General features: G+C 37.8%; 1 protein-coding gene across 2 annotated transcripts in view; it reads right to left on the bottom strand.

The window, feature by feature from the left end:
- LOC106486914 (histone-arginine methyltransferase CARM1-like) overlaps window positions 1-14,922 on the bottom strand; it is a 76,337-nt gene that overhangs the window by 35,083 nt on the left and 26,332 nt on the right. For both annotated transcript variants that reach the window (XM_067315603.1, XM_067315604.1), the window contains exons 2-4: window positions 14,775-14,900; window positions 1,162-1,268; window positions 867-971 (exon numbers count right to left, since the gene is read on the bottom strand). In XM_067315603.1, coding sequence (XP_067171704.1) covers window positions 867-971; window positions 1,162-1,268; window positions 14,775-14,900 — 338 coding nt within the window. The remainder of the gene's footprint in view (window positions 1-866; window positions 972-1,161; window positions 1,269-14,774; window positions 14,901-14,922) is intronic.

The raw sequence follows: 14,922 nt of genomic DNA, 5'->3' as shown, positions 1-14,922 counted from the left end.
GCAACTAATTTCAAATGAAGAAAAACAGAAAGTAAAAACTTTGCAAAAGATATCAAGCCCTATGCTTTGGATTTCAAGAAGCCTAACAAACTACAACTGGCAAATGACTGGGAGAGAGGTTATCCTACATCTTCTCAGTGTAAGTTTTCTTGTGTCTTTCTCTGAAGTGTCTGGTCTGGAGAAAGTAAGAGGCAAAGTACTAAAGCAACAAAAATGGTCATTATATTCATTATAGTAGTTTTCAAGATCTATACACCTATACTGGAAATGAGTCTATGCATCTGAAGTCATAAGCAAAAGTTTCTGCATTCTTTCCAACTCATTGCCACATATAAATGGAGTCACAGCAGTCAACTATGTGCTTCCTTAGTCTATAACAACTGCAAGGCGGCAAAACACTCAGTGTAGACCTCAAAGAAAGACATGTAAACTAGAATACTTTTGCAGGTATTTGCAAGAGGCTATGAGACACAACAGCAATTACAAAGTTGACAGTCAAGATAAAGAAACTCACTTTGCATATAAGCCCTGAGATGCCAAATGGGAATGTTAACAGTTATAAAGTCAAGAAATATGCCTATCCAGGTTCCCTAATTGTACACAGAGGACAGCAGAGGAATTTGTAACTCATGTTTGGATCCACGTTCTGGACCATTCATCCTAGGATGTATACTGTACCATCACCATCATACATTGTCATCCGTGTGTTTGACAATGACATTACAAATATGAAACACACACAAGTTAGTATACTCACGCACAAAATCTCAGATGAGAAAAAGCTGTAGTCTGACCAGTGTTGTTCAATGTGAAGTTTAAAGCCTAATCAGGACCCTGGAATATTTAAAATTGTTAATAGAGCTTACCTTGTCTTTAAAATCTATGTGGTTCTGTAGGATAGCACTGTGATACGTGGCCGTCCTCACAAAATCCTGCAACATATTCTGTTGTTGAGACAGACAGCCATAAAACTAAAAGGAGAGGAGAAAGGGAAAAATAGAGAAAAGATAAAGCCCATCAATCTTTCCTGTTCTTAAATTACCAAGGGTCTGACCGCTCACTGAACAAAATTGAGTTATCTTTCTAAATGACCTGATGACGAAGGTCAGGAAAACAACTGTAACTTAGATTCCACAAACTGGCACTGAACAGTTTCATTACCTGAAAATACTGAGCAGCAGATGCTTCATCTGTTCGCTGACTGAACACAGAGTCTTCCTTCTTTTGGTTACAGCATCTCTTCAATGCATTTGAAAATGTGCTGTATTCTGAAAAACAGAAAAAAACACAAATGTAGCAAAGCAACACTAGCAGAGTAGAATAAAATAAATGTTATGCAGTGACAGGGTTGGAACACATTCAGTAAGACTTCAGATAAATGTTTCATTTAGCTTACAGTGTTCATAAATATGCAGTAAACAGTTTCAAATTTCATTAAACAAAGAAAAGCTGATGCAAAGACCTGAACAGCACCTGAAGTTGTTTTCGCAGAGAACCTGGATACATGCACAGCTTTTGCCAAGGATTCTCCATCACGGTCAGCAAAATAAAGCAGATATCTGTGATGGTGAACTCTAACAGAGGAATGGCTGAACATAAGCCTCAACATACTGCGTTGGGTTAATCTCTGCTAACTCATGCTCAACACAGAGAACTATCTAGAAGTATTATGAGATGCCTGTATTTGAGCTAGGAGATTTAAAACCTAGAATTAACCCAAGTTAATTGGCCTAAAAAGTCAGGCTGAGGACCATTTATCTCTCTTTAGAAGCAGTCTAGCTAAAAAGTTCAGAGTAACAATATTTTGGCTTCTGTAGACATAATCATTTTTGATATTAGACAAGTAACAGGAAAATTCAGGTGGGCCTAAAAAGCAGTGAGTCAGTGGAGACTGTATCTAGAACAAGAAGTAGGACAAAAAAGCGTCTATGAGGGGAAAATAGTATGAATGACAACAATAAAATAAAGGATGAAAGTCTTGTATCTTCTGCTCATATGAAGACAAGAGAAGACAAAGAAGTCAAATTACACAATGCTAATAACCAGAGAGACAGGAAACTCCTACACAGTTGAGAGTTTCAAATGAAAATAGCAAGTGCCTGAAGCATAAAAGTATGTGCATTGGGAAGTACCCATTAAGTATTCTAATCATTTGGAAATAATTCAGACCCCTTTTGAAACAAGGAGTGCCTTTGAAAAGCACAACTAATTAGTAAAACTAACATATTAATACAGGAATCAGGGAAAAGAACTTCCTTCATCATGTCAGGAAATTCTGATATCCTGAAAACAGAGATTTGGTTGTTCTGATCCTTTTCCACTGCAGAAAGCTGACTTTTGCAAAAGGAAGAGAGGTAAAAGATGGCCATTCCTTCCAAAGATGGCTTTCTTTTTAGCTTTGGAAATCAGGGCAACCTCAATGTCAAGCTGCCTGAGAATGAAAACAAAGATCCATGTTCACACAAATGTACATAAGCATACTTGCTGGCAGTTCAAGAATAAAATAATTTTGAGTTCAATGCTTTACTCTTTATTCAGTCAAAAAAGTTTGAGTAGGGAGTTGAGAGAGATCCACAGCAGAAAATATTAAATCCTTCGTAAAAGTGTATGATAAATAAGATTCTAAATCTAAAAGATTTAGAATTCAGTAAAAGCTTCAGAAACTGCTGCTGTTGTTATCCAAAACTTCTAGTCTTTGCTCAGCTAGAAATCATTACAACCTGAAAACTGGATGGAAAAAGCTCTACCTTTCAGGCAGTCATGCATTGTTTCACTGTAAGAATTTAGCACTGGAAAAGTGACAAACAGCCATAGTTCCTCAGAGAAGTTTAAATCAGTTGAGGACACAGTCCCTTCAATGTCTGGGCAACCACAAGCTAGACTAAACATAACAAAATCCACTCTTAAGCCTCCTGGAATAAGTAATGTCTCTCAGTTGAAATTATGAATAGTCTAATGGATGCAACAAAATCAGCATGTTGAAAGCCTGGAGCAGTAGCTCTGAGAAGCACTAGCTTACTGTGAATGAACAAGTCACTTTAACCTTACACCAACAGAAGACTGTATGTGTGGCAGAAGTTGTAAAACACAGCTCACCCATTTATTCATACAAGCTTCAGCTGCTGATGAAATCTGCTACAGAACTGATCTGTTGCCACTGAAGATTCTCCTGCCACTTCTAGGTGAGAGAAGGTCCCACTCTGTTACTTCTGGCCTTTCAACTCCAGTGGGAAGAAGATGTCATATTAAGCATCTCAGTTTGGGGTGATCTGGGGATTTGAAATTGCTTCTGAATTGCTATTGCTTCTGAATTGCAGAAATAATAGTAAAATGTCATGAAAATGTGCAAATGCCATCAGCATGCCCTTTTCACTCCAACACAGTAAGGATGATGTGCAGAATGTTACAGTAAGTGACTGGCTCATGATAAGGGATGAAGAGAGGCCCAAACAGTGCCAGTTTTCTGACAGTAAAGGCAGAAAACAGCCTAAACAGACAAGTCCCTCTGTTCCTTCATTGCACGGAGACACAACAGCAGAAAGAACACTGGATACTGGAGATCTTTTCCAGACAATCACCCATTATCTTAGGCTTCTCCCATATTTTTCCTATCTGAAGGTTAGAGATGATGTAACAGGTTCAGTGACACGCTTGTCTCCTTTCTTTTCTATAGCTGCTCTTCACGCACAGTATTATTTTCACACTTCTGCAGAGACTTTTCGGCAGTTTTGATTAACACTCAGAAGAACATCTTTGGGGTCCAGGAATGAGAATGGATTTCAAAACACAGTTTAAGAAAAATTGAAGACATTACCCAGCAAGGTTGTGCAGTCTCCATCCTTGGAGATTTTCAAGACCTTTCAAGGCACAGCCCCGAGCAACCTGGGGCTGACCCTGCTGTAAGGGGCCAGACCAGATGACCATCACAGAACCCTTCCAACCAAATTATTCTATGATTTTATGACAAAAGTATGATTTACTTATGATATGATACTTCTCTACACACAAATAAGATGTTTGCAGATGGAGCTCTCCACAATGCTGGTAAATCACAACAGTAATACTCATTGAGTCGGGGAGTATATCAATATAGAAAGAAATAATGGGAGGTCCTCAAAGTTTCTTCACAATCTTTCAGAATAGATCTCAGATGCCCTTAAAATTTTCTTAACAGAGTACATGCAAGATGATAACAATTTCTGAATGCATGCCTTTTAGAAGTCAAAAATTCTAAAGGGAAATCTCTTAGGCTATGCAAATTGCCCAGAACTATTCATAACAGTTTCCGCCAGTTTCAAATACTATCTGAGAATTCAGATACATATTCATTTGTGACTGTTAGGGTAAACAGCCAAATAATGAATTTTTAGTTTTTAATGTAGAAAAATGGAATAAGCTATTGTGAACACTCTGCACACAACATGGGCATATGAAATAAACTGAAAAATGATACACTGTGAAGCTTTCGTAAATTCTCCCATATAAAACCAATCTACTATAGAAAAGAGACATAGTTCTGGTTTCTTTAGCAGAGACAAGGAACACAGTGCTTCTTTCTTTAGTCGATTGTCTCAGGAGAAAGTAAGGCATTCCTCTCCAGCCTATCTTCTATATCCAACAAGTATTTACAATAACCCGTCTTCTCTCCATTTGCTTGTGCAAACGAACACACTAAGCTTGTATCCTCTTATATTCTCTATAAAGGAACTTCTTTTGTTAATTCATACTTCCTGCCTGTGATACGAAATATAGCTTCAGCTGCATATTGACCAAGGTGCTTAAAAGAAAATTCAATTTTGACCTTCCTAAGAAGCTGGGAATTCAATCTGTCATACATAGAAGTATATCCAGAAATGGTCCTAGCCTTTATGAAAACGGATTTCATTCTTTATTTAAAAGTAGAAGGGGACAGGAAAAAAATCCACACCAAAAGCAGTTAGGCTCACAGATAGACTGGAATACTGGTAGATCACCTACTTGGAAACTCCTTATTTTGCAGCCAAGAGTCAAGCATACAGAACTAAAAATCAGCAAAGCATTTTCCAGGAACAGCCAAAGAATATTTCTCATTAATCCTCAGCCCTATATCCTTCTTCAAGGTTCTAGCACTCTCTGCATCTGTTCCTTTGAGTCTGTAAGGAATTGATTTTCTCTTCCCAAGGAACTATCAGGTAGCCTCTTCAGATCTTCTATCGCCTTCTGCAAAGTAAATCCCTGTATAATGGGTTTTTACTGAAGGGTGTTGAATACTAATCTGAATGTAGTACTTATAATGCCACAATTTTAAGAGTCTGCTAATCTAGTCCTGTCAGAGATTCCTTCTATTATCTTCTCGATGCCATGCAAAGCCTTCTTTTTTCCACCCTCAAAACTACCTTTCGCTTTATTCTCTGGAAAACCAGCAGATTGGGAAGATGACACTGAATCCTCTTGCATGGTCTTGGTTAACTTCAAGGAAATATCTTACAATTTTCACTGACGGAAAAACAAATTTCTGTTCTCCCCTCTCCCCAATCACTTAGATCAATCTAAAGTTTTCCACTAACAGATAGAAAAAACTCTCAAAACTCTGTAAGTGCTATAGCCACGTTCTAATAGTGATGACTTAATGAGTCAAGGCTTTCAAATGCAATGCATTTACTCCTTCCCACACATTGTAAGACTTAAAATAACCACTCCAACAAGAATAACAATGTTCTTGAGAAGAAAGCTATGCAGACATATTTATTGTCTTTTCAGTATCGCAAAAAAAAAAAAAAAAAAAAAAACACCAGCAGCAAAGGAAAACACAAATGTTTCTCTTTCAAGGAGCCTTATCTGGATGTTATTCAGAAAGTAATGGAAAAGAATACTGGGAATGAAGAACACTACAGACATGCAGCCTAATCTAGTTTATATTACCCCATCTGGACATCAGTTTATTTCCAAAAGGGTGGAAGAGACTGCAAGTGCTGAGTGCATATTTGAGCTGTTTAGCCTGTGCTGGACCATGTGCTGTATAGGCTGGACTCCTAGAAATCTTCCTGCTAGCTACTGTAAAGCTTGTTTGGGTGCACCTACATGAGCTGCAGTCACTGGAGTAAGCACAATACAGCAGTTAAACCTGTGCATTTTACCTGCTGAAATAAACTGTTTTTAAACCAACTGCAGTTTAACTGGATCAAAAGTCCACCATACAACCCTTTAAAAGAACTCAAGCTTGTGTTCTATGGTCCATAAAACGGAAAAAAAATTAAACGCAGCAAGTCAAACTATCCCAATTTTTAAAAGTCATGAATAACAAACAATCTTGAAAACTGATTCAGCTCATTAAGTACGCTCAGTAACTACCTGTGTGCAAGCTCTTATCCCACAATAACTACATCTCCTTCCAATGAGAGGTAAGCTTCCTCACATTTATTATACATCATGTGATAAAAACATTCACGCAGGCAGTTACCAAGGAACAGCAAAAAATTCCTGGTTTGTATTCTGGCTTATCCTATAATAAATGTTCCTCTGGAGCAAAACACATCTTACAGAATCCATTATTAGCTTTCAGAACAAAAGCGTCAGTTTCTCCTTTTCTTAGCCATTGAGAAGGCCATGAAAAAGACTCTCATGCTTGTATGCTGAAGTGCTTTTTCAGGGATCTACTTAAGGAAAAAAAAGACCTTTCTCCTGCAAACAACTTCACAGAACATTAAAAAAATGTAACTTTCAAACATTTTCTTCGAAAGTCAGGTTTGTTAGCATTTTGATTTGTTTCTTATTCTCCCACTTTTTTTTTCAATTAACATCTGAAAATACATTTTTCTGTGACCACTTTTGCCTTGAGAGAAAAGCCATATCTTGCCGAAAAATAGAGGCATTTGACCTTAAAGATTTGACCAGCTATGTACCTCAACTAACTAACATTTATTGTTGGACATTAAACCCATGCTATACAGTTTGATAACTTCTCAGGGACTTATTACAAAGACTATTGTACTGACGGCCTTGAACTCAGCTGGGAACTGAATAAAGACCACCCAGAACTGACTCCTGTGAGCAAAGCCGACAGGAATATTCCTCCAGAGACTTCTGCTTCTTGCGTGTCCCGTGCACCTGTAGCCCCAGAACTCCGTAGCGCTTCCTGCAGGCACTTTTCATACATACCCCAGTCCTCGTATAACGTCACTCAAACAGATGCACTCTGCACGTGCAGACTGCTGATTGCTCTTTGCGAGATGCTTATCCTCACAGCAGCGGACACACACACAAACACAAGATATTACCATAGCGCACTTCACCCATCTGCTTTAAACAAATGGAATTGCTCACTATTCTGAAGGGGAAGAGGGTGGGGAAGGAAGAAATAGAAGGCTCCAGTATTAAACCTGGAAGGGTGCTAGGGGAGAAAAGGGGGAAAAATATATAGTATCTGACCAAGGGTTATTAACATAACAGCAGTGTAGAAGTGCTATTTTCACACCCTTTTGTATTATCATTCGCAGGCTACCATTAAAATGCAGTACTTACATTAAGCAATAAGTTTGCTCTAGGATTTATGAAAGGTGTACAGTCATAACTTTGATCCATGTTTGGAAAAAAGGAAAGCAAAGAAGCCCGTAATTTCTCACAAGACTGTATCAAGCGATCAGGCCAGTCAGGCTGTCTTTTGTTAATACTTGAGGGGGACACGTCCACTTGGAACAACAGAGCTGCCCAATATCCAAACGAAAAAATCTCCACTTTGCAAAACAGTAGAAATCTGCAGTAAAAATACAGTGAGTTTATCTAGGCTTGATTACTTTCCAAGATGTCTGAGGTAAGAGTAATATTTCCAAATGAGGAAAAAAGCCTTTTGTTTTTATTCAGCAATATGTATTAGGCTTCAGAAATTCACAGTGATGTCTATTGCAAGTAATCTAGTAAAATTCCAGAGCATTCACCACACAGACTCAAAAGAAAAAGCTCCCAGATATCCTTGGGTTTACTCCAGTTTGACTGCATTTAACCTAGAGATTTTTCTCTCTACAGTATACAATTACCTTTCAAATGGATATAGAGCTTTTCATAGCCATAAACACAGCAGATTAGACTAACAGGATTCAGATGTTCATTTCAACACTTAATTTACTAATATTTCAAAGAGCATTAGATCATTTTGTTGTGACTGACTGAATATTAAACCACAATTTGCAAACTAGGTCATTTATAGCAATGCTACTTCATGAGTCAGTTTCTCCAGTGTTCTTCTAAACCTTTTTATTATTCTGGATTTCTGCTATGGAAATGGTTTTGTCCCAAACACACTAGTGGGTGAATCATTTCCAGCATCAGCACAGGAGGACCTGATGCTTAGAAATTTAATCAGAAAACATTAACACACAGGGGACTTAATCAACTGTGTGTTTTTACATGAAACATGACTGACAGCATTCTGTCAATCAGCATCAGTAACCGGATGACATTTTCCAAATCTCGTTATTAGTTTTCTAAATCATACTTTTCCCAAGGCAAAAATCTTTTATATTGTTTTTAATATCAGTAATGCTTTCTTTGGTAAACAGAAAGCAAAATACTTCACCATCTCCAAACTAACATCTTGTACATTCTAACTGAAATCTATTTTATTCTAATATAACTTTCCATCCATTAGTGAGTGACTCTCATTCAAAGTAAAACAATGAAGCCAAATTCATAAAGCAGTGAGTTATCATCAAGAAGGATATTAAACAAGTACCTTTAATTTCAAGCTGCAACCACACTCCAAAGTAATGTCAACTAGCAGATGCGAAAGCTTCCCCCATTGTGTCAATCTCACACTAAAAAATGTTACCAAAGAGTAAGTCATGATTTGAAAAGTGGCATTGTAAAGTATTTGAATTTAAACACCTCACTATCCTTGCAACAACCATAAAAATTGGATTTGACAACAGAGAGAGAGAAATGGGTATTAAAGTTGTGGCCAAATTTGCACAAAGATTGTATGAACTATTGTCATATTTCAAACAAGACTTTTTAAATTATACTATAATTTTGGAACTTTTAAACTAGGAAATATTAGATCTTTTATTTATTTTATTCTTCCTCAAAAGAATGGATGATTTTTACGTAAACACGCTTCCTCAGAACACAAATTAGGCTTTAGTGAAGGAAGACTATTAGACTCAACACAGTATGATTGGATGAAATGGATATATTGAGACAGATATAGTTGATTTAGGTAGTCTGCTTGTCTCTTCTGGTTGTAAATGGCCACAATGCTGAAAGTCTCTGTACATTAAGGGTCTCTTTTGCTCAGGGTTTAGCAAAGCTTAGGGAGAATCACTTCTGAACTGGTGGGCACGGAGGTGCCTCACACACAAGCACCTTTGAATATTTGTTTTCAAGGTAGTGACAGTATTTTTTGACACACACCTTGCCTTACTGGAATGAAATACTGTTTATTCTAAACCAGAAATTATCCCCCCCCCCCCGCAAAATCTCCTCCATTCTTACCAGAACACAAGACATTAGAATTTAAATGAATATTTAAACATTCAGAATGACTGGACATACTCCTGATACAAACATGCTGCCACCTCCAACACAGAACTAGCACCCCTGTATTGAAATTCGTAGGCAGGCAGACCTAGCAGTGAAAACAGAGGTTGTGAGTTGAAGAAAGATTAAGTATCTTATTAATGACACTGAATCTGAGTAGAATATCTAGAAATCTAAAATCTAATATATAATTATTTTTTTCTAAAGCTGTGGGAAAATTATGCTGAATTACTTGCCTACATAAGGAAAGAAAATAAAATTACCAGATCACGCTTGAAAAGCCAAACACTAATATTACCTAGCAAGGAAATAGCCCAGAATAATTCCAACAAAAACAACAGAATGTTACAAGTTAATTAGAAAGTGGGGGAAAGAGACTGACCTTTTCCCAGCTATCTTAATTTCTCCTTCCAGCAATCAGCATCAAATAGTACTTTAAAATGCTAACGTTAAAAACATTCCTATCGAAATGTTCAAGGAAAGTCTGGAGAAACAAAAGATACTGAAAACAGTGCCAGAAGTGATTAGGTCCTGAGCTTCTCTTTAGACCTCACTGCCTTGAAAACAGTCAGTGAGTCAGCCCAAAACACTGCAAAACAGCTCTGAATGACAGCCTCTACTTGCATCAAAACTGGATCGCCTGTGATGATCTGCCGCTGCAACGGCGGAGAACATCATACAGGGACAGTGGCAAACCCGGAGGTCTGAACAGCAAGACCAGCAGATGCGGATATGGTGCTGTCAGTGGCAGTCTTCACTCTTCAGATTTGCAAACAGAACAGCCGTCTTCAAGACCGAAACACAGAAACTTGTTCCTGCACACCATAGCTCCCAATTCCAAACACAGCCTGGGAAACTATTACCAGACACCCAATTCTTCGAAAGCTGAACAGGTCGAACTGATAGCTGTTCACTCCCAAAGCCCATCCAGTTTTGGGGACATGCACACAAATGAGTTAACTTAGGGAAAGCATCTGCAAATCTTAGAGTAATTTTGTGACTGTGCATCAATGCAGAAGCTGGAGTACAACACAGAGCCAAAGTCTCTGTCCCAGAAGTTAAGAAGTTAGGGATGACAGCTGCATGTAGTGTGGCTTAAAATAAAGCCCTTCTCGATTTTTGAAAATGTCATATCAGCAGTAGAACTTTCTGCTGCTCTTTTGAGACAAGACGCTGGAATGCTAGATTTCAAGACTACTGTTAATTGCAGAGTTGCAATTACAGTCACATGTTGTTTATGTTCTCTTCTCAAAACATTGCACCTTTTTCTTCATTCAATAAAACCCTTCAAAAGTTTCAAGATACAACATTAAAGATATTTGTGAATTTAACTGCATTCTAAATCAACTAAAATAAAAGCAGCTGTAGGTCAGCCAGACTCTTCTTTTTTAGCATGGCTGAAAAACAAAATCACTACTTTCAACAGAGACTAGCAAGCAACTGCAGAGTAACACTGGACTGCTACTTCATGGATCTCATTATTTGATATGGATTCTTAGGTTAAAACTGCTGAATAGTTTAACTGCAACCAGTGGGTCCACTTCCAGCCTTAAAAAAGTATTTATGTATTGATTTAATGGGGAGCTGAGGCCCTTAGAAAGCATCTAGAATATGAAAAGCAAACATTTGAAAAATGTACATTTAAAATATATTTCAACTTTTTATTTTTCTTAGAACAACTCAAAAATCTAAACAACCAAAACTGGATCCTGAAATAGCAACATTCTAAAACATAACCAGTCTTATAACTGTATAACTGTAGGAACTTTTTCCAGGTGAGCCATGTGTAAGCTACACGCAAGTTTCAAAACCCAGTGTGAATATTACAATGGGGTAAGCCTATGTAGCTGTACTTCACCAGCAGACTTTTGAATTTTTCTAGGGTGCATCTGTATCAGTCTCTTAGGTTAGATCAAGAATACACTTTTGAAGCGTATCAACTAGCTGTCCCCACCTCCTGTGCTCTGGTTTGCATGACAGAGCGGTCTCAGTGTACGCTAACTGGACTCCTTCCAGACAAAATTAAACCAGAACATGCACTCCAGAAGCAAACCTAACGCACTCCAACAGCAAATGAGCACTAAATCTCTGTGACCCAACTAGACGCAGACCAAAGTGAACATGCCCTCTATTCCTGCCCCCTTCCCCAAATGAGGACAGATTGTACATCAGACCCCCGGCATCGACTGCTCTGCTCTGCATATTTGCTCCTTGTGGACTGCACTACCTGCTAGTGAAATCACAGCCCAATAGATCATATGCTATTACACTGAAATGATACTTGGGTAAAAAAAAAAATCACCATAAGCTATACCGTGTACCTTTGCTTTAATTATACTGCAGCAACACGTACAGTTTACATATATGAAATGACAATATATATGTATGATGTATTTCATATATATACGTGTATATATACACACACACATACACACACACTTGTATGTCTCCATCTCAATTTTATACATGGAGATCCACAAATAATATAGACTTAAAAGAAGTAAAACATAAATAGCGCACTTTTATTTTTCCTGTACTGTGCTTCTGTGTAGGTGGCACAAACTATTAGAACTGGCCAAAAACTTTTAAGGAGAGTTGTGCTAGTAAAATGCCACCTAGAGACAACAACTACTGGCATGTCCAGCACCTAGACTCACTGTGCAAGTGGCTGGAGACCAAGGTTAAGTTTGTAAGACAAGAAAGGAATCTGCATCCTACCACAATCCTGAAAGAACAACTCATCCTATGCTCATCAATTAATTCTCTGCTAAATTAAGCAGGGCATTTCTACCCCGGAGCAGAGAGCTACATACCACGTCTGCCACAGATGAGTTACAGACTGGTTGCTTGATCTGTTCCAGATAAATGATCTTTGTTTCCGAAAGAGAAGCCTGTAGGCTACTAACTTTCATTTTTATGGCCTGCTTGATCTTACTCAGATGTTTAACATATGTTTAGCAGGAAATGGAAGATACAGTCTATGATTTATGAGCGTCTAAACGCTGGAGGCAGAGCAGCAATTCTCTGCATGGGCACAAGCAGGGCATGAATTTCCCTCTCCTCCATCCTTACTACTCATCTCCCCCTACCTTCCTAAAAGACAAAGAAGCCTTTAAAAAACTAAAGCTTTTACAGCACGTTTTCATAATTAACACTTTCAACAAATCAAAAAGGAGAACGTTTTCTCTGCAACTTTTTGAATCACAGCCTATTTTTATGTATTTTTATACACATACATCTATGCTTACACACACGCACACGCATTTGCATGTACATAAAACTGAGACCAGCGTTTACACTCACACATAGCAAACAACAGAAGCTGACTTATGCTCCACAGCCTTGCCTTCTTTGTAGAACGGGTGAGTTCCTCAAGACGAGGCACTATTTGGTATAACACAGTATAATAAACACGTAGAAGAAGGTACCAGCAAGCACTCCTCACGGCACTGGGGAAAATATGTCCCACCAATAACTTCCAGCTGAAAGCAGCAGCCAACCTGTTACATCTGACACCAACAGATTCATCATCTAATCTGACCAGGCTTTACTTGGACCTATCAGTTATATTCCTGCAGTTTTGTCAATGAGCTGTTGCGTGGACTGACAGACCTTTTCACTTTATTTTTCCCTGAGGGAAAAAAATATGGAAAACATTCTATTTTGTCATGTTACAACTAATCAGAACTGATAAATTAAGAGATTGTTATCTTATTTTTTATCTATTTCATAATACGTGGCTATAAAAACAAATCACCAAAGATTAGGGCTAAAGAGGGGACTGAAGATACCAAATAATATTCAATCTGCTCTTAGGAAAAATACAAACTGGGCTGAAATTATCTGAATTTTTCAAACATTTATTTGCAAAGGCAGGGAAGAGAACTAAGAGAAACTTTTCTTGCTTTGGGATCCCAAACTAACAGTGCCTTTAGGAATTAGGACCTTCCTAGTTAATAAGACATGGTAGAGAATGCAAAACAAAGATTAAAGAAAAACTTGCCTAGCTGACTCTGTAATTATTAGTTATTAATTATCTAAGCAATGAGCTAATAAATCTCTAAATAATCTAATCTCAATCATCTCCTTAATTTCGATGTGAGAGTCTGTTAAAGACAATACTGAATTGTAGCCTCAAAAGAAATAACTTGATGGAATACAATATTGAACTATACACTACTCAGATAAACGAATTTTTAAAACCCACCAACAGTCATTTCTAGGTCACATTGATACTGTTTTAGCAAAGTAAGAGATTAAAAATGTGAATAATTTTTCCTGATGGATACAGATGAAACACTGTAATGAGGCAGGATTTTAAAGGTTCCCAAGATTTGGTACACAACTGAAAAATGAGATGAGTCTAAAAACTGTGTTTTCTACTGGAGTGCAATTTGGAATGAACGTACGCGTGTGTGCAACACTGTGAGACATTCAGATATAGTAGCAACCAACCCATATACATCCAGCTTGTCATCTCCTGGTATTTTGCAACATGTGTATGTCTTTAAATAGGCTACCAAAAATTAAATCTAATTGCTCTGTGCCTCGGGAATAATTACACTGGCCTCCTCTGGAAATCACCAGGCCTAGTGATACAGGCTGCTACGTAAGAACGGGTTGTTATTCTCACATAGGAAGCAAGTATATTGCTGATAGTTACACAATTTCAAAACGATTTGTGCCCACAATGAAGGCTACTCAGAATAAATGCGTAGTTACAAAAAATGGCATTGGGAGAGCTGTAAAAATAGGTATCTCCACATTCTGCTAAAATGTTGTTACGTTTCTACAACAGAATGAGTTTTTTTCAGCATGCCGACACACAAAGTATTTATCCCATGAACTCCAGGTGTATGTTACACTATTCCACGAACTATGTAGATTAACAAATCTGTAAGACAATTTCTGACTGAGGAGCAGTAACTGGCAGATTGCCCACACGAATCATTACATTTACCAAGTATTACAGGTTATGTGGTTAAGTCGTACTTATTATCTGCAGTCGCTTTCTTCAAAAAACAAATCTGCAGCTGTCTTGTAAAAAAACTTACGTCTACTATGTGAAAAGTTTGCGCTGCAAAAAAGATGGCTGGAATGGGACAGAGGCAAATGAAGCTGCACAAATTATGACCATCATAACAAAATGTAATATTCAAATAGCCAACAACAGAGGTAGAAGACAGCATATTTAAAAGTCAATTTTACCAATATAGCAGCATGGCAGGAAAGAGAAGATACTCACAGGTGCAAAATGTACTTACCAGCTTGTGACTTGAATTGAAGCAAGGCACTGTTGTATCCCAGCGTAATTAACACAGACTCTTTTCCCAAACGACAGTATTCAGTGTCTCTGTTAACCAAGCATTTAAACACACAGACTCCATCAGCTGAAGGGAAAAAAATACTTTA

Source organism: Apteryx mantelli, chromosome Z (genome assembly GCF_036417845.1).
Source record: "Apteryx mantelli isolate bAptMan1 chromosome Z, bAptMan1.hap1, whole genome shotgun sequence".
NCBI classification, from domain to species: domain Eukaryota; kingdom Metazoa; phylum Chordata; class Aves; order Apterygiformes; family Apterygidae; genus Apteryx; species Apteryx mantelli.
The sequence above is the reverse complement of the archived record's forward strand: the minus strand, read 5'-3'. Positions and strand labels throughout refer to the sequence as shown.